This window comes from Leptodactylus fuscus, chromosome 5 (genome assembly GCF_031893055.1).
Source record: "Leptodactylus fuscus isolate aLepFus1 chromosome 5, aLepFus1.hap2, whole genome shotgun sequence".
Lineage (NCBI taxonomy): Eukaryota > Metazoa > Chordata > Amphibia > Anura > Leptodactylidae > Leptodactylus > Leptodactylus fuscus.
Window position 1 is genome coordinate 10,164,331 of NC_134269.1, and position 25,912 is coordinate 10,190,242.

A 25,912-nucleotide genomic window follows, 5' to 3' on the forward strand; every position below is an offset into this window, starting at 1 on the left:
AGGTTGGTGGGGATCCAACACCTGGGACGCCCACAGATCAGATGTTTGATGAGGCCACAGCATTTGGGTGAGTTCTTCGGCCTCTTGACTATTTACTACACACACCACCATTTATTTGTATAGTGGCTGTGCTTGGTTTCACAGCTTAGCCTATTTGGGGACTGAGCTCCGAGTAAGCCATGTGACTGATGAATGTGGCATGACTTGGCCTGTGAAGTGGAAGCGACACTCTTCAAACAGCTGATCTGCAGGGATCCTGGGTATATGATCCTCACTGATCATCAATTGATGATCATCAATTAATAAGTTCTGGAAAACCCCAATAAATTCACCAACAAACTGGCAAGGACATTGGAAAGATCTAACCTAAAAATCGGCAATGCGTGCAAACCAATTTTAAAAGAAGTCAAAGAAAAAAAAATTCACTCATCTTTAATTGTAACCATAACGTTAGTGGCCAAGAAAATTTGGATAGATACTTGGCATTCCTATGAAACTTTTATGAAGTAGTAAGAACTTAGGTAGTGGATGAAGAGGAATAAAGTAAAGAAAAAAAAAATCGGGAAAGACACTGCAATGCCAATACAAAAATAATTTCGAATTTCAAAAATTTGGGGCTATTTTTCTTTAAAATAAAATGTTACAAAATAAAATTAGAATGGTTATAGAACCAGAAATACATTTTTTATCTTAGTCTTATCCCTTGTTCCATCCGCGGGGCGCCACTTCACTTTTTCTTAAAGTTCTGGTTTGCGGGTATGTCAGAGCCGATAAAGTACTGCTCAAAGTACTGTACACATAAATTGACATAGTTCTATGTGCCCAGTTTCTATAAAGTCCACATAAACTGGTATACACAGTACTTTGGACTACGCATGCGCGATCTCTATTTTACACGCATGCGCAGAGGAGATGCAGCAATGGAGTCAACTCATAGATGTGGCGTTATTTTGATGTGTAGCATGAGACAGGACAGATAACACATTGAATATATGGCGGTAGATAAACATTACCAAGAGTGTTATCAGTGCCTTGAAGGAGTATAAAAAAAACAAAACAAAAAAGATACTCTCAGAAAACCCCTTATAAAAATATCTAAACACTGAACGACAATGTAAGAAATACTCACAGCCTCATTCATAGTTGTGATGCAAGGTTCTCGTCCTCAGAGCTGGCAATCCAATGGAAGGGATGTCTACTTGTTGCGCCTGTTAAGCTTATACCCTGTGTTACTTAAGTCTTGTGACCGTTTTTTTTGGCAGGGAGGTATGTCTTGGACACAGCTTGGCCTTTCTTGGGAAAAAGAAAAAAATACCTACTTTGCATATTAGGATTTTCCTGGTGAGTCATTTAACTCATCATCTCCCTTGACTTTAATGGATTAATTGTCGAGAGAGGACGACTGTTCCGACCTTATCACTTTAATGAGGGATTATCAGCAACTCCTGTGGAAGGGGTAGGGGGCGGAAGCTTACGAAATGCCTTCTGCTTATCCATAGTGACTACTGCTTTCTTGAGCATCTCGTGGTTCTAGCTGTTTATTACCTGACTCTCCTCCTTGTTCTCAGGCTGTCTCTTTCCACGACCTGTCTCTTTGCACTCTATCATTTCAATTCTTCTCTTTTCTTACCAGACACTTTCAGTTTCATTGCTCAACTTCTGACTTTCCCTTTTTTTCTTTCTTGCCTCAGTTTTGTTTCTCTTCTTTCATCGTCTCTGGCACAATCCTTTCGTGCCACATTCCTATTGGAAAATTCTTCAACAATTTTACAAGATTTTTTTGGTGGATTATAAAGCAATAATCTCAATCTTCGGGTCACGGCTTTCTATATAACCTCCTCCTTGTCCTGGACTGTCCACTTGGTTGTAAAGAACGTCATGTCTCATGCAGTGACTGTCAACGTGGTTCCAGGCCTGGCACGGGGCTTGTGGAGTGGGACAGGGTCCTGGTTGGGGGTCCTCCTTTGCCTAATGGCTTTGATCTACCAGTCTATTCATCTGGGGAACCTGCAGAAAGAACTTTCTATATTTCAGAAGAGTAAGGAGCAGTCCAGGGTCGAGGTAAGTGCCTTTTTTTTGCAGGATTTCCTGATGTCTTGCTTAGAGGGTTAACCATTTTTCGTCACCGTTCTTGCCAATTTTTTTTTATACTGCCAATCCACAGTGCTGCGTAAAGCCAAGTTCTTGCCATGGTACGAACACCCATTTATCTAATATTACCAGAGAACTTGGCTGTAACGTAATCTCTTTATGTTTTATAGGTCATCTTGAGCAAATATTAACTTCTGTCCATTTAATGGGCTCATTAAAGAGTGAAATAAGAGAATTTTTTCATTTATGTTTTTATAAACATCGAGCACTTCACAGGAATTTTACGAGGATGAATCAGTAAAACAATACAATGGCAGAAATGGGAACAGCCAACAATTATAAGGATGATATGGAGATTTTACAGTACGTTAAAAAAAACTGAGCAATAGTACTAAATTAATCTATAACCTAAAAAAACTGCAAAAACTATCGCAAAGAAAACTAGAATAATAAAAATATGAATAGTAATGTATTAAAATAAATACAAGATATAAGTATAACATGATATAGGGGATCAATCTAATTTGATAAAAACAGAAATCACAAAAAAAACAAAAACACAAGTATAACAATGTATTGTAATAGAAAATACTGGCTATATATATATATATATATATATATATATATATATAAATATATATCTGATGTAAGGTAATAAAAACTGATAAGAAAAAATGTGTAAATAAAAAATACAAATCGCTATATGCAGTACTAAAAAAAACCTTAAAATGTAAAAAATACAAAAAAAAATCTGATCTTACTCATGAGCTGAGAATCTTAATAAAAATATGCAAAAATTGAATACAGATTCTTAAAAATATCAATATGTGGCCTCATGAAAGATAATCTTAATAGTATTTAAAGAGAAACCAAAAATATATAAGTTGTAATAATAATAATAATATAAGGGCCCGTGCACACGATGTAACGCGGCGCTCATTCTGACACGTAAACTCGTGTCAGAGTGAGGCGCTTCAAAACAGAATCCCATTTACTTCATTGGGTTCCATTTAACGCACATAAAACATTGAAATCAATGGGTTAAAAAGCCTCCCATTGATTTCAATGTGTAGTGCGCGAAAGACGGAACCCATTGAAGTCAATGGGATTCTGTTTTGAAGCGCTGACTCTGACATGGGTTTACGTGTCAGAATGAGCGCCGCGTTACATCGTGTGCACGGGCTTGAACAGAAACGTATTGTGTAATACAATAGACAAATCATGTTTCTTTATTAAGATTTAATTTTTACATATTATATTAAATTAATATGGAAATAAAAACAACCTATACGAGTGTAGACTTCAATGCAGGGACCTGGCCCCGCGAAGGGTCCGAACGACTCCTAATACATCAGGAATATATTCCATCAATACAGGACATATGGAGACCGGTGTTGAAGGCAGGTCCTCCAGTAATAGACAAGATCTTTGTAATCAACGTCTGGTCTAGAGATCCCCATCTAACAACTCAAAATTCCCTAATAGTGTATATAAAAGTGAGTTTTCTAAAATAGACATCCCCTTTAAGGTGGAAACCTATTTTGGCACTGAGGTTTTTCCACAATGAGCATTTCAGACCTCTATTTTTGTTAAGGTGGTGGTCCATTTCGAGAGTAGAAACTTTTTGATTTTTCTGTGGACAAAGCTACTTGATAGTTCGTGGCACAATGTTTACAATTTTAGAGAACTACAAAAAAATGTAACTTAATTTTATTATTTTACAATTGTTTTGCCTTTTATTAAACTTTATTGCACATTTTTGTAGTCCCACGGAGGTCAGCAACCGTCTTCACTCCAGCTGCTGCGAAACTACAACTCCCAACATGTTCCATTCACGTCCATGAGAGTTCCAAGAGCAGTATAGCAAATATGCATGCTGGGAGTTGTAGTTTTACATTAGCTAGAGTGCTGAAGATCGCCTACCCCTGCACTAAGGGATGTGAAGCTGCAGATTCTTAGTATAATAAAGATTACACCCGATCGGCTGCCATGATAGCCCAAAGTCACCTTGCAATCTAGTCAAGGGCATAGTTTCAACAGTCTAAAAATTGCCGGGACCTTATTTCTCAAAGGAATTCCCAAATATTTGTTCCAGGCATGATTCAGCAATAGGTAGCATTCAATACTACTGCCTTCTCCTCGCACTTCTCCACTGCAGGTCAGGCTTCTTTTCTGGCTCTAGACGACATTGCACATAACTTCTTGATGCTGGCCGGCATCAGGATGTCCTGTGCACCAGTGTCTGGAATAGAAGTGGAGCCTGACCTGCGAAAGAATAGTTGGGAGCAAGTAAGGCGAGTAAATACCATATGGTTTGGTTTAGGGTCCTGGCTGAGGTCCAAATAATAAGGTTTGTATTATGGGGTCTGGTCAGAGATCTAAATATTAAGGGCCTCTAATATGGTGTATGGTCTGAGGTCTAAATATTAAGGTCTGCATTGTGGGTTCTGGACTGAGGTCTAAATAATGAGGTCTGTATTATGAGGTCTGGAGTAAATTTGGGGTAAATTTGGAGAATCCTCTACCTCTACCGAGTCCTTGATGTGAGGATGATAAATGAGTATTATTTGCAAAAATAATTACCGTATATACTCGAGTATAAGCCGACCCGAATATAAGCTAAGGCCGCTAATTTTACCACAAAGAACTGGGAAAACTTATTGACTCGACTATAAGCCTGGGGGGGGGGGGGATTCACCATTGCAGATAAATAGTTTGGCCATGTGCACTAAAGGACCTCCTCTTTGTTTAATTTATGCAGGTCCTTGCATGTGCTCCGCGGACTCTGACTTGAGTATAAGCCGAGGGGGCTTTTTCAGCATAAAAACTGTGCTGAAAAAGTTGTCTTATACTCGAGTATATACAGTATATTCTGATAAAACCTAATCCATGACGAGACATGCCCCAAAACAACATACCCTGTAGTAATCATGGTAACCCACACTCTGTCAAAGTCGAAGAGCCACTAAAAAGTTTCATATGTTTCAGCAATTATGGAATGATGACGGGTGAAGAAAGGAGCCATGGCATCCAAAGGAATAAACTGTAGAGGGCTCCTATGTGCAATGCTCAAGCACGCAACAAGCACATGGTGAATAGAAAGTTGGGTCACAAAAGAATGCAAAGTACAGTACGTGTGTGGGTGGGAATAAGAAAAATCTGAGAGTCTCTATCCCTCCAGTAACCCACAGTATAATGAATATGGACAACCATAGGGTTAGGTTAAAATAATGACTAGGAAGACTATAATATCGCCTGAAATCAAATGAATCAAAGATGGGGGCAGCAAGAAACATGGGCGTGTCGTAGAGACATCAGCTTTCGACCAGTCGAAGCAATTGTACAATTTTTCTAAACATGTACAAACGTTCAGACATCACCCTTATGAAGTGTTTCGTAAACTCATGACAAGCAGGACAACGTCGTAAAGGCGTTTTAGCAATTTTTATACTGAAGATCTATCCTCTAGATAAGCCATCAAAATAACATAAAAATCGAATAAACAAATTTTGGTAAAAATTTTTTACCAAAATGTCATCCAAAGCTGTTCAGTTTTCCAGTAGGAATATTTGGAAAGTAGATATAATGGCACAGGTCCCGTCTATCATAGTCACTAGTAACAAGTCACTGGTTAAAGACACCGCTCTCCTACAAGCTCTCCTGTGATTGGTTACGCTAGGTTCACACTAGCATTCGGCAGTCCGTTCTGTGGTTTCCGTCTTCTGCATGCAGAAGACGGAAACCTGTCAGATCAGTCCGGCCGTGAGCGGTGGTGAGCGTTTTATGCTCTCCGCCGCAAAACCGTTTTTTAAAAACCGGACACAGAGTACTGCATGTCCGACTCTATGTCCAATTTAAAAAAAACGGTTTCGCGGCGGAGAGCATAAAACGCTCACCGCCGCTCACGGCCGAACATCTTTCAAACCCATTCAAATGAATAGGTATGAAAGAGTCCTGCAGGTTTCCGTCTCCTGCCTCTGTTTTGTGCAGGAAACGGAAACCTGCAGAATGCAGACCGGGCGCAGATGTGAACAAGCACTTACAAGTTGTCCTAACCACACACATTTCAACTAAATACAGTGTTGGCCAAAAGAATTGGCACCCCTGCCATTCTGTCAGATAATACTCATTTTCTTCCAGAAAATGATTGCAAGCACAAATTCTTTGGTATTATTATCTTCATTTAATTTGTCTTCAATGGAAAACCACAAAAAGAATTGTCAAAAAGCCAAATATAAAAAAGGGGGTGGACAAAAGTATTGGCACTGTTTGAAAAATCATGTGATGCTTCTCTAATTTGTGTAATTAACAGCACCTGTTATTTACCTGAAGCACCTAACAGGTGGTGGCAATAACTAAATCACACTTGCAGCCAGTTGAAATGGATTAAAGTTGACTCAACCTCTGTCCTGTGTCCTTGTGTGACCACATTGAGCATGGAGAAAAGAAAGAAGACCAAAGAACTGTCTGAGGACTTGAGAAGCAAAATTGTAAGGAAGCATGAGCAATCTCAAGGCTACAAGTCCATCTCCAAAGACCTGAATGTTCCTGTGTCTATCGTGCGCAGTGTCATCAAGAAGTTTAAAGCCCATGGCACTGTGGCTAACCTCCCTAGATGTGGACGGAAAAGAAAAATTGACAAGAGATTTCAACGCAAGATTGTGCGGATGGTGGATAAAGAACCTCAACTAACATCCAAACAAGTTCAAGCTGCCCTGCAGTCTGAGGGTGCAACAGAGTCACCCCGTACTATCCGTTAGCGTCTGAATGAAAAGGGACTGTATGGTAGGACACCAGGAAGACCCCACTTCTTACCCAGAGACATTAAAAAAAAGCCAGGCTGGAGTTTGCCAAAACTTATCTGAGAAAGCCAAAAACGTTTTTGAAGAATGCTCTCTGGTCAGAAGAGACAAAAGTAGGAAAAGGCCTCAACATAGAGTTTACAGGAAGAAAAAAAAAAAAGAGAAAAAAAAAGAGGCCTTCAAAGAAAAGAACACGGTCCCTACAGTCAAACATGGTGGAGGTTCCCTGATGTTTTGGGGTTGCTTTGCTGCCTCTGGCACTGGACTGCTTGACCGTGTGCATGGCATTATGAAGTCTGAAGACTACCAACAAATTTTGCAGCATGATGTAGGGCCCAGTGTGAGAAAGCTGGGTCTCCCTCAGAGGTCATGGGTCTTCCAGCAGGACAATGACCCTAAACACACTTCAAAAAGCACTAGAAAATGGTGGTGAGAGAAAGCCCTGGAGACTTGTAAAGTGGCAGCAATGAGTCCAGACCTGAATCCCATAGAACACCTGTGGGGGAGAGATCTCTTGGTGGCAGTTTGGAGAAGGCCCCCTTCACATCTCAGGGATCTGGAGCAGTTTGCCAAAGAAGAATGGTCTAAAATTCCAGCAGAGCCTTGTAAGAAACTCATTGCTGGTTACCGGAACCGGTTGTGCACAGTTATTGTGTCTAAAGGTTGTGCTACCAAGTACAGTCCTATGAAAAAGTTTGGGCACCCCTATTGATCTTAATCATTTTTAGTTCTAAATATTTTGGTGTTTGCAGCAGCCATTTCAGTTTGATATATCTAATAACTGAAGGACACAGTAATATTTCAGGATTGAAATGAGGTTTATTGTACTAACAGAAAATGTGTAATATGCATTAAACCTAAATTTGACCGGTGCAAAAGTATGGGCACCTCAACAGAAAAGTGACATTAATATTTAGTAGATCCTCCTTTTGCAAAGATAACAGCCTCTAGTCGCTTCCTGTAGCTGTTAATCAGTTCCTGGATCCTGGATGAAGGGATTTTGGACCATTCCTCTTTACAAAACAACTCAAGTTCAGTTAAGTTTGATGGTCGCCGAGCATGGACAGCTCGCTTCCAATCATCCCACAGATGTTCAATGATATTCAGGTCTGGGGACTGGGATGGCCTGTCACGAACTGAACTCACTGGGTCTTGAACCCATGACTTCCTGACTATGTTCTGCGGCCTTAACCATTGCACTATTTGGAAACCTGTTTTGTTCTGTGCTTTACCTTGTCTGGTCTCTTCTGTTGGAGTAATTGGGTTATTAAGATCACCTGTTCTGTGGCCAATCACAGTTTAGCCCGTCCTATATGAACTCACAGCTCACTCCATCCTGTGCCTGATTATTCTGGCTGTCTGCTTCCTGTTGCCCTGAACCTCACCACTGCCTTGCTGCTCTTGTGTACCGAACTTTGCTAACGCCTGACTACGATTGATCTGCTCCTCCTGTGTACCGAACCTTGCTAACGCCTGACTACGATTGATCTGCTCCTACCGTGTACCGAACCTTGCTAACGCCTGACTACGATTGATCTGCTCCTCCTGTGTACCGAACCTTGCTAACGCCTGACTACGATTGATCTGCTCCTACCGTGTACCGAACCCTGCTAACGTCTGACCACGGTTTCTTCTACTTCTGAGGTACTTATCCTTCATTTATTACTATTTAAGTACTGTACCATTTGCCCCACCAATTGGACTCCAAATCTGATAACTAGCATCGTTACATAATAATCAGGCCCAACATGGAGGCCGGAGGGGCGGAGTCTGCTTTGTCACAGCATGCCTTCCAGATCTCGGAATTGCATAACCTTGTGTATGGCCTTCAAGGACAATTAAATGAAATGAAAAGTCAAGTCACTGAATTACAACAACAAGTAAATGAATTGCGTGCAAATTCTGCTGCTGTCAGTGCCACTTCTCAAGTTTACCGGATTCCACTACCAGAAAAATTTGGTGGAAAGAGACACTTGTACCGAGGATTCCTTAATCATTGCCGGATGATTTTTTTCTACGCATTCCTCACAGTTCCCTACTGATAGGTCCAAAGTTGTGTTCATCATTGCCCTGCTAATAGACGATGCACAAGCATGGGCATCACCTTATTTAGAACAGGATGATGAGATTTTGGACAATCTGAAGGACTTTCTTGCAGCAATGGACTTAGTATTTGATGACCCCAATCGTTGCGCCACTGCTGAGGGGGTTCTGCGGGATCTTCGCCAGGGAAGACGCTCTGTTGCGGAATATGCTGCAGAGTTTCGGCGCTGGGCTTCTGATGTTTCCTGGAACACCTCCGCACTAAAATGGCGGTTCTATGGAGGACTTTCTGAATCTGTTAAAGATGAACTTGTTAAAGTAGATCTTCCAGCTGACTTTGAGGAGTATATACGGTTATGCGTCCGTATTGACCAAAGACTCCTGGAAAGGAAGCGAGAAAGACGAGGCTATTATGATGCAGGCACCTTCTCTCATTTACCTGAGGGACGGTTTCTCCCAAAGATGCAGACACCTTCTCAAACAGGTTCGGCCCCAGAACCTATGCAAGTAGATGCCATATGGGGACCAATTTCAACTGCTGAAAAACGTCGCCGCCTTGCTGAAAAATTATGCCTTTATTGTGGACAACCTGGACATTATGTTCTTGACTGCCCTAAGAAACCTCAACGGGCAGTTGCGGCAACTGAGATTCGACCAAATTTGGAATCTTGTCCCCACTGTGCTTCTCTTAGTCTGGTGACACAGCCTCTGTTTTCCACCACATCTTGTCCTGACAATATGACCTCTAACCGACCTCATTTTACCTTACCAGTTCAGCTTTCATATGGTTCCTACAAGTTGTCCACTACAGCAATGTTGGATTCCGGTGCAGCTGGAAATTTTATGGACATTAAGTTTGCATTTGATAATCATATTGAGCACAGTGCAAGATCTTCACCAGTTGAATTAGTAACTGTTGATGGGACACCTTTAAATTCTGGTCCGGTTACTCATGAAACTACTGAACTGGAAGTATTGATTGATCCCGGTCATCAGGAGAGGATTTGTTTTCAGTTAATCTCTTCACCAAAATTTCCAGTAATTTTGAGCATACCATGGCTTAGCATCCACAATCCTTCAGTAGACTGGAAGTCAGGAAATGTAACTTTCACTTCTGAATATTGTCAACAAAATTGTCAACTGAAGCAGCCTATTCTTTCACAGGTGGGAGCTACTGAAAGATCCAGCACTATCGCTGTCGAATTACCTGAACCTTATAAGGAATTTAAAGATGTTTGTGACAAAAGGAATGCCGACCAGCTACCCCCTCACCGCACGTATGATTGTCCTATTGAACTTTTACCAGGCGCATCCATACCTTATGGACGCATCTATCCACTTGCAGAGATGGAGCTGAAGGTCCTGGATGAGTACATCAAAGAAAATCTGGCCAAAGGATTTATACGGCATTCCACTTCTCCGGCAGGTGCACCTATATTCTTTGTACCAAAGAAAGATGGCACATTACGTCCTTGTATTGACTACAGAGAACTAAATCAAATAACCGTTAAAAATCGTTATCCTCTTCCGCTTATTCCAGAGTTACTCGAGAGATTATGGTCAGCAAAGATCTTTACTAAATTGGATCTACGAGGGGCATACAATCTTGTCCGTATACGACCTGGGGACGAGTGGAAGACAGCATTCCGAACACGCTACGGCCATTTTGAATCCCTTGTTATGCCTTTTGGACTTTGCAATGCCCCAGCAACTTTTCAACATTTTATTAATGATGTCTTCCGAGATCTGCTGGATCAATTTGTGGTGGCGTATTTGGATGACATATTAATATACTCTGAGAACCTTGAAGAACATCGTAAGCAGGTTACCATGGTTTTGAGCCGTCTAAGAGAGAACCAACTATATATTAAACTGGAAAAATGTGAATTTGAAAAGACAGAAATTCAGTTTTTGGGGTACATCATTTCTACAGAAGGATTGCGCATGGACCCTAGTAAGATCCAAGCTATTTTAGACTGGCCTTCTCCCAAGAATGTCAAGGAGATCCAAAGATTTGTCGGCTTTGCAAACTTCTACCCCAAATTTATTAGGAATTTCTCAAAAGTTATTAGTCCGATAACAAAATTAACCCAGAAAGGGATTCCTTTTAAATGGTCTTCAAGTGCCGACGAAGCATTTAACCAATTAAAGACACTTTTTACTTCTGCTCCTATCTTAGTTCATCCTAATCCAGACCTCCCATTTATAGTTGAAGTGGATGCTTCAGATTCAGCAGTAGGAGCAGTGTTGTCCCAAAGAGTTGGAGACAAACAGTTGCTTCATCCTTGTGCTTTTTTTTCTTGCCTGATGTCTCCTCCAGAAAGAAACTATGACATTGGGAATAAAGAATTACTTGCAATTAAGAAAGCATTCACAGAATGGAGGCATCTTCTTGAAGGAGCATCTCATGTGGTTCAGGTTCTTACAGATCACTGAAATCTAGAATTTATTAGATCAGCCAAGAGACTTTCTGGTAGACAGGCTAGATGGTCTTTATTTTTTTCAAGATTTAATTTCATTATTTCCTACAGACCGGGATCCCGCAATGGAAAAGCAGACGCCCTATCCCGGATGTGTTCTGACATAACACAAGATGACACATCCGAAACCACCATCTTACCTGCTAAGAATTTTGTAGGGGCAATAATTTCCAAGGATATACTTCAGAAGATCAAAGAAGGTTATAATGGAGATTCCTTCCTTAATTATCCCCCCCACAGATATTGATTTGGTGTTTAGAGATGGGGTTTGGACTCTTGATCAGTGTGTATATGTTCCTGAGACTACTCGATTGGAAATTCTGCGCCTTGTTCACGACTCTAAACCCGCAGGTCACATGGGAGTCGAAAAGACCAAAGATCTTCTTGAAGGAGCATCTCATGTGGTTCAGGTTCTTACAGATCACCGAAATCTAGAATTTATTAGATCAGCCAAGAGACTTTCTGGTAGACAGGCTAGATGGTCTTTATTTTTTTCAAGATTTAATTTCATTATTTCCTACAGACCGGGATCCCGCAATGGAAAAGCAGACGCCCTATCCCGGATGTGTTCTGACATAACACAAGATGACACATCCGAAACCACCATCTTACCTGCTAAGAATTTTGTAGGGGCAATAATTTCCAAGGATATACTTCAGAAGATCAAAGAAGGTTATAATGGAGATTCCTTCCTTAATCATCCCCCCACAGATATTGATTTGGTGTTTAGAGATGGGGTTTGGACTCTTGATCAGTGTGTATATGTTCCTGAGACTACTCGATTGGAAATTCTGCGCCTTGTTCACGACTCTAAACCCGCAGGTCACATGGGAGTCGAAAAGACCAAAGAACTTTTGTCTCGTTCATTTTGGTGGCCCAAATATCAAGTGGATGTAAAGAAGTATGTTTCTTCCTGTCAAACCTGTGCTAGGAATAAGACCCCTCGATCCTCACCAGTGGGATTACTTCAACCCCTTCCTATTCCATCTCGTCCTTGGGGTTCTGTTTCCATGGATTTTATTGTTGAACTACCATCTTCAAGAGATATGCGTACAATTCTGGTAGTGGTAGACCGTCTGACCAAAATGGCTCATTTTATACCAACAAAGGGGGTACCCTCTGCTGAAGAGACTGCAGAATTAGTCATCCGAGAAGTTTTCCGCCTACATGGCATACCCGACAATGTAGTTTCTGACCGTGGGGTACAATTTACCTCAAAGTTCTGGAAGAGTTTTTGTGCCACTCTAGGGATTGAAGTAAACTTATCTTCTGCCTTTCATCCACAATCTAATGGGCAAACTGAGCGCACTAACCAAACCCTTGAACAGTATTTGCGGTGTTACACAAGTTATCTCCAGGATGACTGGGTTAATTTCCTTCCTACAGCGGAATTTGCTTATAACAACTCCCAGCATTCTTCTACATCTCAGAGTCAATTTTTTGCCAATATGGGTTTCCATCCTACATTCATTCCCAACCTTCCAATTTCTTCTTCAGTTCCTGCTGTCTCCGACAGACTGTCTACTTTGAAGCAAGTTCAAGAAAAATTGACAAACGCTCTGCATGAAGCCCAAGATCGCTATAAGAAGACTGCTGATAGACATGGCAAGTCTTTTCCTTCCTTTGGTATAGGAGATAAGGTATGGCTCTCTACAAGAAATTTGAAGCTCAAGGTACCTTCAGCCAAGCTAGGTCAGAAATTTATTGGACCTTTTGAGATTGTGGCTCAAATTAATCCTGTAGCATTTCGTTTAAAACTCCCAGAATCTATGCGGATTCACCCTGTTTTTCATTCCTCTCTTCTCAAGCCTTTTGTGGAAAATCCATTCCCGGGACGTAACTTGCCTCCACCTGACCCAGTTATTGTTGAGGGAGAAGAGGAATATCTAGTAGAGGCTATTTTGGATTCTCGTATTCATTGAAATCAGTTACAGTACTTGATAAAGTGGCAAGGGTATGGTCCTGAAGACAATTCATGGGAACCTGTAAACAACATCCATGCTCCACAACTGGTAAGAGAATTTCATCAGCGCTATCCAGAAAAGCCAAGCCAAGTACCGTCCAGAGGAAACTCCTGGAGAAGGGGGAGTAATGTCACGAACTGAACTCACTGGGTCTTGAACCCATGACTTCCTGACTATGTTCTGTGGCCTTAACCATTGCACTATTTGGAAACCTGTTTTGTTCTGTGCTTTACCTTGTCTGGTCTCTTCTGTTGGAGTAATTGGGTTATTAAGATCACCTGTTCTGTGGCCAATCACAGTTTAGCCCGTCCTATATGAACTCACAGCTCACTCCATCCTGTGCCTGATTATTCTGGCTGTCTGCTTCCTGTTGCCCTGAACCTCACCACTGCCTTGCTGCTCTTGTGTACCGAACTTTGCTAACGCCTGACTACGATTGATCTGCTCCTCCTGTGTACCGAACCTTGCTAACGCCTGACTACGATTGATCTGCTCCTCCTGTGTACCGAACCTTGCTAACGCCTGACTACGATTGATCTGCTCCTACCGTGTAGCGAACCCTGCTAACGTCTGACCACGGTTTCTTCTACTTCTGAGGTACTTATCCTTCATTTATTACTATTTAAGTACTGTACCATTTGCCCCACCAATTGGACTCCAAATCTGATAACTAGCATCGTTACATGGCCATTCCAGAACATTGTAATTGTTCCTCTGCATGAATGCCTGAGTTGATTTGGAGCGGTGTTTTGGATCATTGTCTTGCTGAAATATCCATCCCCGGCGAAACTTCAACTTCGTCACTGATTCTTGAATATTATTCTCAAGAATCTGCTGATACTGAGTGGAATCCATGCGACCCTCAACTTTAACAAGATTCCCGGTGCCGGCATTGGCCACACAGCCCCAAAGCATGATGGAACCTCCACCAAATCTTACAGTGGGTAGCAAGTGTTTTTCTTGGAATGCTGTTTTTTTGGACGCCATGCATAACACCTTTTTGTATGACCAAACAACTCAATCTTTGTTTCAACAGTCCACAGGACCTTCTTCCAAAATGAAGCTGGCTTGTCCATATGTGCTTTTGCATACCTAAGGGGGCTCTGTTTGTGGCGTGCATGCAGAAATGGCTTCTTTCTCATCACTCTCCCATACAGCTTCTCCTTGTGCAAAGTGCACTGTATTGTTGACCGATGCACAGTGACACCATCTGCAGCAAGATGATGCTGCAGCTCTTTGGAGGTGGTCTGTGGATTGTCCTTGACTGTTCTCACCATTCTTCTTCTCTGCCTTTCTGATATTTTTCTTGGGCTGCCACTTCTGGGCTTAACAAGAACTGTCCCTGTGGTCTTCCATTTCCTTACTATGTTCCTCACAGTGGAAACTGACAGGTTAAATCTCTGAGACAACTTTTTGTCTCCTTCCCCTGAACAACTATGTTGAACAATCTTTGTTATCAGATCATTTAAGAGCGGGCTGTCCATGCTCGGCCACCATCAAACTTAACTGAACTTGAATTGTTTTGTAAAGAGGAAAGGTCCAAAATACCTTCATCCAGGATCCAGGAACTGATTAAAAGCTACAGGAAGCAACTAGAGGCTGTTATCTTTGCAAAAGGAGGATCTACTAAATATTAATGTCACTTTACTGTTGAGGTGCCCATACTTTTGCACCAGTCAAATTTTGGTTTAATGCATATTGCACATTTTCTGTTAGTACAATAAACCTCATTTCAATCCTGAAATATTACTGTGTCCATCAGTTATTAGATATATCAAACTGAAATGGCTGCTGCAAACACCAAAATATTTAGAACTAAAAATGATTAAAATTAATAGGGGTGCCCAAACTTTTTCATAGGACTGTATTAGGCTGAGGGTACCAATACTTTTGTCCGGCCCATTTTTGGCATTTTGTATAAAATGATCAATGATTTCACTTTTTTTCATTCTCTTTTGTGTTTTTTCATTGCAATAAATGAAGATATTAATACCAAAGAGTTTGTGCTTGCAAATCATTTTCTGGAAGAACACGAGTATTATCTGACAGAATTGCAGGGGTACCAATACTTTTGGCCAACACTGTATATGCAAACAAAACTGGACTAATGTAGTTAGAGCAACTCAACCAAGCAACAACCAAAATAAACAAAAAAAACTGTCTTTTATGAGTATTTGGCACTTACACGTCAACGCCCATAAAGGTTAGATCCTTGTGAATTACTCAGCCATCCTACATCTACAGGAGCGGTAAGAACCATTTTGGAGCTTTCAAAATGCCCAAGCATGCATATTAATTTCAGTGGAGGGAGAGAAATAAGCCGCTGATAGACTCCTCTGGCATTGGCTTGTCTCCATAACAAAGAAATATTCCACATGTTGACATCCACCATCATCTTGGATCCCAACATGCCACATTGAAGCAGAGTTTAGTGGCCAGCATAGACATTAGTTTATTGACTAATGTGGACCTATAGACTTTAATGGATCCATTGACAGTTGAATTAGCAGTCTGTGTGAATGATCCGAGAAAAAATAGAACATGACATTTCTCGGACCAATTTCACGGATACCTCAATAGACTCCTGTCTATGAGTGATCCATGATAACAGATCTCCCTCAGGTGTACATTTGGTCTTGAAAAAAGTACTTACTCATGGCCATGTGAATGTAGCCTATGGAGGACTGGGCAAGATGTCTAGTGTTCAGCTCACAACCATCTAATAGGTATGCTCCTTTGGTATTGACTTAAAGGGATTCTACCATTAAAATAATTTTTTTTGTTTATCACATGTAGGAGTAGCCTTAATAAAGGCTATTCCTCTCCTACCTTTAGATGTCTTCTCCACTCCGCTGTTCGGTAGAAATCCCGGTTTTCATCGGTATGCAAATGAGTTCTCTCGCAGCACTAGGGGCGGGCCCCAGTGCTCAAACAGCACTGGGGGCGTCCCAATGCTGCGAGAGAACTCTCCAGAGCCGCCTCCATCTTCTTCAGGAACGGCCTCTTCACACGTCTTCTTCCGGGGCTGGGAGTCTAACTTCTAGGCCTCGGGCAGAGCCGACTGAGCATGCTCGCGGTCACAAGAAAATGGCCGCTTACACATTAAGTAAGCAGCCATTTTCTTGTGGCCTGTGGACATGAACAGTTGACTCTGCCCGAGGCCTAGAAGTTTGACCCTTTAACAAAGGATCGGCCATGCTGAAATTCAACATGCCCAACTGCTCTTTACTCCAACATCTGCCATAGAGGGAGAGTAGGAAGGTCTGAATAAATGTAAGATTTCTGGCTAATTCCACTAAGCTCTCACAACTTTTATCTAGAAGAATGATTTTGCTAGTTGTCAGCCTAAACTCCTTTTGGACGCCAGACCAGGATAGCCATGTCAAAAATGATTTACTGTTGTCCTTACATTACAGGTGAGAAAGTTCTGTGAAACACAGCTCTGTAATCGGCAGAAGAGAGAAGTCCAGGGGTCCAGAAAACGGAGACACAATGGTGAGATGGCAGGGAGGATGTTTTCACTTTCTGCCTATGCTCTCCCTCATGATTCCAATGTTTATGAGGAAACATTTTCTCACATTTTATTCTTCCCCTTGGCACACGGAAAAGAATGTGCAACAATCGCTTACAAAATGAAATTGTCATCTATAAATAAGTAAGGAGTATTGTTATAAAGACAATAAATCTGCCGCTAACACATTAATTCGTTAAATGTTTCCGTGTGATGGTGCCAGCGAATACAAAGATCTCATGGAGAACGCTACCAACAACTTGATGGCTCACTCAGCAAAGAGCTCAAATGTCACATCACAGATGGAGCAGTGTTTACTATAGCCTAAAGTACCCTGTCCAGGTGAAAAGTGTTTGCAGTCAACCTAAATCTTACAAGGAACAATAGTCATGATAGGTAAACATCGTTCAGACTTAAGACGGGCCATTGACGTAAGATAGCTGTTGACAAAAGGCTTGTTATGCACTGTTACCACTCCAAAAATAAGAGTTTGGATAATTCTCAGGTTGCTGCCATCCACAATAAAGCAAATACGTGGATTTCACGTGAGTTCTGCACAGAGTCACGCCAGAATCTGCGCCATTTTACTCCATGTGAATGGACCCTCAAGGGTCTGGGACATAGCAGCGGTAACTCCAATCTCGGTAGCAATTTGCAGAGATGGGAATAACTCTTTAAAGGGATTGTTCAGTTATAGACTCTTATCCACTATCCACAGGGCAGGGGATAAGTGTCCTATCACTGTGTCCTCCGGTGATCAGGTCCCCCTAAAGCTTACTTGTGAATGGAGCACCAGTATACTTGCATATTATTGGTGCATTACTGGTGCTCCAGTCGCTTCTAGAACGGAGTACTGGTGAATGAGACAAATATAGGGGATTAGTGCCCATAACAGCACAGCCTCTTTAAGGCTGTGTTCACATCTGCATAAGGATTTCTGTTTTCTATTATAAGAACAGATAACACTGGAAAACACGCTGTGGATATCTTAATGTCATTAAGTATTTCTTTTCAGACCCCAGAGTATAATAATCGGAGACCGAGAGGGGGATACAAATATAAACACTGTTGCTTACCTATCCCTGCGCTCCTTGCTGTCGGCTATCTTCAATGAGATCAGGGACATCATGTGACCGGGGGCCTGCGTCATGACGCATAATGACACAGGCCCTGGTCATGTGATGTCTGAGACGTCACACAAGTAGGCCCCGAAGCCTTCGCGGAGCATGGAGAGGTAAGTAACACTGTTTGTTATGTTCGCTTACCTCTCCCGGGCCTCCGATCATTATATTTGGGGGTCTGAAAAGATCACTGAGTATAATAATGATGTTTGCGGGGCCCGCAGGGTCACTTACCAATCCTGGCACCTGCCAGGGATTTTGCGTTGTCACACCATACTATATGTGCTTTTTTTTTTTTTTTTTTTCAGGAAATCGGTCTCTGCTTCATTTGGTACCCGAGTCAGTCTACTCCAATGGTGAGAACTTACTATGAAGTTTTCCATATTTGCCACTACTAGATGTCTTCTACTGTTGTTGGTTTAATGTAGAAATCTATGAACATCATAGATGGGAATCCTACAATCAGGACGTAGATGTTATTGTGCAGGCTGGTTATTCGAAGGTTCAACAGAAAAGCCTCTCCCCCATAATTGTCTTACATTGGGGTCTTGTGGCTTCTTAATGGAATAGCTCCATGATTGTCTCCATCTGTCTTGGGGCTGGTCATCATCTTTATCTTTCTTCTTCAACAACTTGTCATGACATTATTATTTGTATATGTTGGTGTGTGTTTCGGTTGGGGATTTGATCCGGGCTCCTGTGTTCTGCTGGTGGTTTCTTTGCCACTGGACCATCGGTTTTGGGATTTGGTGTCAGTCCTCTGAGCATACTTGAGGTTTCAGGAATCGAACCTCAGGTGTTAATTATTGCCATCAACCTATGGGAGGATTCTGGGGCCTTTCTAAGGAAGAGGGCTGGCTCCACTAATTGCTGTTTTTTTGTGGTCCCAACCTAAAGTTCGTGGCCCTGGGAGGAGGAGTGTTTTGCTTGTGCTGCAACTGTCTAGGAAGGAGTTTGAGTGTTGTTTGTGTGTGAGTTTGGTTTGTCCCTCCACACTTCTACTCTGCCCTGTGCTTCACTTCTGTTTGCTTGGCACTATCTGGTTGTTTGAGGTGGATTACAGTTTATTTTGCCCCAGTCCTGTTTACCCTTTCCTCACCTCTCCACTGCCCCTCTCCTCATTCTCTTGTTTTGTATTGTGTTGTGATGCGTGTCCGTTGTCCAGCACATCCCATCCTGTTTGTCTGCAGCTGCACCTTGATTTCTGTAGGGGTCACCACCTTAGAATCCCCAGTCCCTAGCTCTCTTGCAGCTCTTGCCCTATCTGTCGGCTAGGTCTTCGTGCTAGAGAGCCAGGAGTTGTTGGGGCCAAGGTTAGCTTGGGGGCAGCTGACCACCACCCGTAGGCAGGGCCTAGCTAGCCACCGTAGTGTCAGGGATAGTCTCCTTCCCCTGTTTCCTTAGCGGTGCAATCTGCAGTCCGGAATCTGGGTCTGGACTCGGACACGAACGTGACACAACTATCATGTCCACTGATTGAGATATTCAGCCAGATATCCTATAATAAGGCTTATGGATGCCCTAGAAAGGAGTCCTATAATCGAGACCCTTTCTATTAGCCAAAGTGAAGAACAACATAGCTATTATAACGAAGGTTGGAAATTTCAGAGTCCTTCAGAAAAGTCTCTTCTCCAGAATGTTCTAGTCTCCATCGGTATTCTAGGTTACCACGCTCCTTATCTTTCTTCTTCAACTCTCACATGCAAAACTGTCTACTCCATTGAGTGATATCTTCTTCTAGATTGCCCTTAAAAAGATGCACCTTCATTTTGCTAGTTGATACTTCAAGTAGGATGTTGTCTTGGTCGAGTATCTACTTGTTTTCTTTTCTGCCATCCCGTGCACAAAAGGGTTAATTTTGGCTCAGAAGAGTTAACTGCACTCTCCCTTCGAGACACACCAAGGAGTTATTACTAGTTAGGCTAGGTTCACAGTCTCTCTTTGGGAATTTCATCCTCAAACCAGGCAGAAGTTCAGCAGACCCTATTATAGTCATTTTAAGCGGATTGGGTTTCCACTTTCAGGTCCACAAGCAGACCAGAAGAACAGGAACCTGAAAACTAGTGTGAACCAAGCGTTAATGCTACTCTTGGTCTGGTATCTGGTGCATCCACAATAGATACGTTCTTAAACTGATCATTCTTCAGCCAAACTACAACTTGAAGGTATTTTCCAACTTCCAGAGAGCCATCAGTTTGAGACTAAAAAAATTTTTTAAATAGGGTATTGCAGTAGGATGGTAGTATTACACAGTCCAGTCACATTAATGTGACCACCTGTCAAGATCCAGAATAACCACCTTTGGCAGAGAGGACCACTGTGAGACGTGCAGGAAGAGAGGGGATGTTGTGATGATGGTCACTGGGATGTTGAGCCATGCCGACTCCAGTGCCGTGGCCAGCTGCGCTAGGTTACGCAGTTGAGCATCCATGGCGCGAACAACCCGATCAAGGTGGTCCCACAGATTCTCGATTGGGTTCAAGTCTGGGGAATTTGCTGGCCAAGAGGGAGTACAGTAAACCCATCCTGGTGCTCCTCCAACCACACACGTACACTGCGAGCTTTATGACATGTCACATTGTCCTGCTGGTAGATGCCATCATCCTGAGGAAAAACAATTCGCATGTAGGGGTGAACATGGTCCGCAAGGATAGATGCATACTTGTGTTGATCCATCGTACCTTCCACAATGTTGAGTGCACCCAGATGGCTGATGACACGTGCCTTCTGCGATTGGTTATTTAACGTTGACGTAAAAAGTAGGCGGTGGTCACATTAATATGACTGGACTGTGTATATCATTAAGGGTCAGGTCAGTATTCCTCTGTATGAATAAAACAGCTGGTTGTGAATATATGGCTGCTCCTTTCACTTCTATGGCACCGATGGTGATAACTAAATACAGTGCTCGGTTATGAACTGCAGTCCCTTATATTCTAACCGGAATTGTTCAATGTGCCAGTCCATTCACATGCTAGAAAGGGACCTCTCATGATCATCATGGTCCGATTGGTCAGACTTAAAATTATTAAAATACCTTTTTAACACGTAGATTTTCACTAATCAATTTCTTCCAAAACTTCCTTAATCTCCACCATCTTTGTTGTCTTTAGTGTCCCAAGACCGTACAGAAATCTCTTGGAAAGTATCTCTACAAGAGGGAAAATCTCTGCAGGCTGGAGGTAAAAGTATTCAAGTGAAGCATTCTGGGATATACTCAATTTATAGTCAGGTATGATACTACCTATGATCATGTCTATCACTCTCGTGTCTTGCTGCAATCCCATCTCATCTTCTCACCCCCTAGCAAAATTGTTGCCTCTCCTATTTCTGTCCTAGGTCTTTTACACAGATAATACGTACACCATGGGTCATATAATATTACGAAAGACGGATGGACCATCAGAAGACAGTGATATTCTTCTCAGCTGCGTTCAGAGCATGCCGAGGGACAAATCTCTGGCATTTAACACTTGCTACACGTCGGGTAAGACTCTTGTGGTATTAAAAAGTAGAGATGAGCGAGTACTGCTCGGATCAGCCGATCCGAACAGCACGCTCGCATAGAAATGAATGGACGTAGCCGACACGCGGGGGGTTAAGCGGCCGGCCGCCGTCAAAGCGGAAGTACCAGGTGCATCCATTCATTTCTATGGAGCGTGCTGTTCGGATCGGCTGATCCGAACAGTACTCGCTCATCTCTATTAAAAAGATGATATAAGACTAGAGTGTATCTACACAGTCCACTCACATTAATGTGACCACCTGTCAAAATCCAGAATTCCCAACTTTTTGCAGAGCGGACCGCTGTGAGACGTACAGGAAGAGAGGGGATGTTGTGATGATGTCACTGGGATGTTGAGCCATGCCGACTCCAGTGCTGTGGCCAGCTGCGCTAGGTTACGCGGTTGAGCATCCATGGCGCGAACAACCCCATCGAGGTGGTCCCACAGATTGTCAATTGGGTTCAAATCCAGGGAATTTGCTGGCCAAGGGAGTGCGGTAAACTCATCCTGGTGCTCCTCCAACCATGCACGTACACTGCGAGTTTTATGACACGTTGCTTTGTCCTGCTGGTAGATGCCATCATCCTGAGGAAAAACATTTTGCATGTAGGGGTGACCATGGTCCGCAAAGATAGATGCATACTTGTGTTGATCCATCGTGCCTTCCACAATGATGACTGCACCCAGATGGCTGATGACACATGCCTTCTGCAATTTGTTATTTAACGTTGACGTCAAAAGTAGGCAGTGGTCACATTAATATGACTGGACTGTGTATAGTTTGATCAAGGTATATAAGCTTACTAGCCACTTCACAACGACCTCTGCATAGGGGGGGGGGGGTCTCTACTCTACAGGGAGTGACACCATATGACAACAGGCACCAAAGCAGCACTATCCAGACAGGGCGAGTGACCCAGCAACCCAACAGCATCTCTACTGCCAGGCTAAACCAAGAATTAACTTAGCCGATCATCAGTCCACGTAAATGGTCCTTTCACTTGTTGTTTGGTTCTTCAGGCTTCTCGTTGGCATGTTCTTCCCATCCGCGATGTGTCCATACCTTTCTCTTTGAACTCTTTCTACTATGTTTGTTAACAAATTAAACTCATGGAGTCGGAGTCAGAATTGGGTGGAGTTAGAAAAAAAGTTACAAACGCTGGCTTCATAATATAATAATTTTATTATACAATTATCAGTATTGTATAGTTTGCAAGATATTTATTTTAATAGGAAATCAATTATTACCTTTTTTTGTGAATTAGAGGAGCTTTACTACTTGACCACATTGTCAGTCTCAAATAGTTGGAGTTGGGTTGGTTTGATCTACTGACTCCACAACCCTTTTCCTAATATGCCAGAGGTAAGACAAAATCTTAAACTGGCCATACACGTAAGATGTATATTGGTTGAATCCTCCGACTTCAATGGTAACCAAACAACAGATGTGTATCGAGGTCTCCCGGCATTCCCTTGCCGGCAGATGCTGAGTGAGATAAGGACTATGTAGTTGGATTTCACCATATTTCACCATATGGGAGGCCACCACAGATCATCGGCCAATCCTGTCATAATTAGCCAACTTTTAACTTACACGAACAGCCAGTTTCAATCCGCTTCGAGAAGGTTGGACGTAATCTGCCATCGATCCATTTATTTGTTTTCATGACATCCAAATCTATTTAACAGCAAAGTTCAAAGACGTCAGTACTTCTTTCCTGCTTCCTTATTGCCCAGTTCTTACATCAATAAAGTATTATAAGAGAGAAACCCTCGGCCAGGCACCGCTGATCTTCGTTTTTTAGTAACGTACACGTTGGTCATTTCACTTTAGTGGCAGTAGACAAGCACAATAGTGTATGGAGCACTATAGGGAACACTGTAAGCGTATACCATATATCTGAGATGTGTATTTCACTTTCTCCTAGGTGTTTTCCGACTGAACAAAGGACAAATTATCACCCTGGTAATACCGCGTAGTAATGCCAGTCTGGATGTCAAACAGCAAGCCACATTTCTTGGAATTGTCAAACTGTAGCCGTCCCTCGAAACTGCCACAGGACGGCCAGCCTTATCCCAAAGAGTATATTTATAGCACCAAAAATCCAGATATGGACTCTGTAATTATAGGGCAGAAAAAGGAAAAGCAAATAATAAGTCTTCCCATCCCCCTACAGAGTTACCCAAACAAAAGAGAGTAACCAGCATGCTCCTCCCCATACAGGGTGATATATACAGAAGGTAGCTATGAGTCTGCTCCTACTCCTATAGGGTGATACAGACAGAAGGGAGCTATGAGTCTGCCCCTCCTCCTATAGGGTGATACAGACAGAAGGGAGCTATGAGTCTGCCCCTCCTCCTATAGGGTGATACAGAAGGGAGCTATGAGTCTGCCCCTCCTCCTATAGGGTGATACAGAAGGGAGCTATGAGTCTGCCCCTCCTCCTATAGGGTGATACAGAAGGGAGCTATGAGTCTGCTCCTCCTCCTATAGGGTGATACAGAAGGGAGCTATGAGTCTGCTCCTCCTCCTATAGGGTGATACAGAAGGGAGCTATGAGTCTGCTCCTCCTCCTATAGGGTGATACAGAAGAGAGCTATGAGTCTGCCCCTCCTCCTATAGGGTGATACAGAAGGGAGCTATGAGTCTGCTCCTCCTCCTATAGGGTGATACAGAAGGGAGCTATGAGTCTGCCCCTTCTCCTATAGGGTGATACAGAAGGGAGCTATGAGTCTGCCCCTCCTCCTATAGGGTGATACAGAAGGGAGCTATGAGTCTGCCCCTCCTCCTATAGGCTGATACAGATAGTAGGGTGTATTTCCACTATAAATCAGAATTTGGTCCTTGATCTCATGTTACGACTGTGTGCATTATATATTACTGTATTTCTATTATTCTATGTATTATTTTATTATAATAACAACAAAAAAATAAAATATGTGTCACGGGATGGTTAGAGTCTATACTATAGGCAATGTGTAATATATATTTCATGTGGAATGTATTCTCTAACCTGTTATATACATCAGTGTGTAGTTGGCTGATTCGGGTCTAGTGTGTTAGCACATTGTATGCAAATACCTCTAACTAGTGAGGACAATGGGTGGAGATAATCTGATCCGTGTCTCCAAGAAGATGTTGGATGGTGCATTGTCCATAGTAGACAGGGAGTCTGCTCTCCTTGGCATAGGTGAGGGGGGAAGGATCTGTGACTCAGCCCTTCCCACCCACAGATATAGGTGTAACAGTTTTAGTATATAGTTGTAGCTGCAGTTAGTATGTGTTAGCCGGCCTGTGCACAGCTCTGCAGAGAGCCAGGATTTAGTTACAGGACCAAGGAACCAAAGCTATCATTGGATTGTGACTTCTGTGGACTTATTGTTATTACGGTTGATGTGACCGCCGCCGGCTACTAACTTTGTGGATTACAATAAATTGCTGTTGTCTCCCGACCTCTTGCGTCCGTGTTGATTCAAAAGACCTTCCGGAGGAAGACGTATACCTTTGCTCCGTGACAATATGTTTTTGCAGATTGAATTATTCATATGCCGGGGCGCCTCTTAGGGCTGAGGACTGTTGAGGACTGAGGACTGCACCCTGTATTAGTTCACACTTACTAGCAGCCGTCCATTAAAATCACATTTTTTCTTGATCACACGTAGGAATAGCCTAAGGGCTAGTTCACACGTGGGCAAAGGGGAGTTTTTTGACAGCGGATTTCACTTCAAAATCAGCCCCTTTACAATGGAGCCCTATGTGAACAGCTAGCTTTTTTTTCCCCGCTAGCTTTTTTTTCCGCTAGCTTTTTTTTTTCTGCTAGCTTTTTTTAAGCTAGCAGAAAAAAGAAGCAACATGACCTTTCTTCAGGCGTTTTCCGCCTGAAGAAAGCAATAGAAGTGAATGGGAAGCAAAAACCATGAGGTTTTTTTCCACGCGTTTTTTTTGCAAAAAAACGCGTGAAAAAAAAAAACGCTAGCGTTTTTTTTTAGCCCATTCACTTTTATGGGAGGGGAAAACAGCCTGGCTTTTTTTTGGAAGCGGTTTTTACAAAAAAAAAGCTCCAAAAAAAGCTTGGCAAGGTCAAAAAAAAGCTTCCTAATTAGGAAGCGGTTTTTTTCAGGACCAAAATAAGCCAGGAGGTTTTTACGTGTGAACTAGCCCTAAAGAAACACTATTCTTCTCCTACCTTTAGATGTCTTCTCCACGCCGCCGTTCCATAGTAATCCCGGGTTTTTGTCTGTATGCAAATGAGTTCTCTCGCAGCACTGGGGGCGGTCCCCAGCGCTCTAACAGCACCGGGGGCGTGCCCAATGGTGCGAGAGAAATCTCCAGCGACGGCTCATCATCTTCAGGAACGGCGTCTCTGCGCGTCTTCTTCCAGAGCTGGGTTCAA

The 25,912-nt window shown here is 42.5% G+C and overlaps 1 protein-coding gene across 1 annotated transcript; it reads left to right on the forward strand.

Moving 5' to 3' along the window:
- Window positions 1-1,865: 1,865 nt before the first annotated feature.
- TNFSF13 (TNF superfamily member 13) lies at window positions 1,866-23,831 on the forward strand. The gene is made up of 6 exons (XM_075272419.1): window positions 1,866-2,061; window positions 16,797-16,875; window positions 18,321-18,368; window positions 21,126-21,244; window positions 21,352-21,499; window positions 23,447-23,831. The coding sequence occupies exons 1-6, from the start codon at window positions 1,879-1,881 to the stop codon at window positions 23,554-23,556; spliced, it is 687 nt and encodes a 228-aa protein (XP_075128520.1). The 5' UTR covers window positions 1,866-1,878; the 3' UTR covers window positions 23,557-23,831.
- The last annotated feature ends 2,081 nt before the right edge of the window (window positions 23,832-25,912 follow it).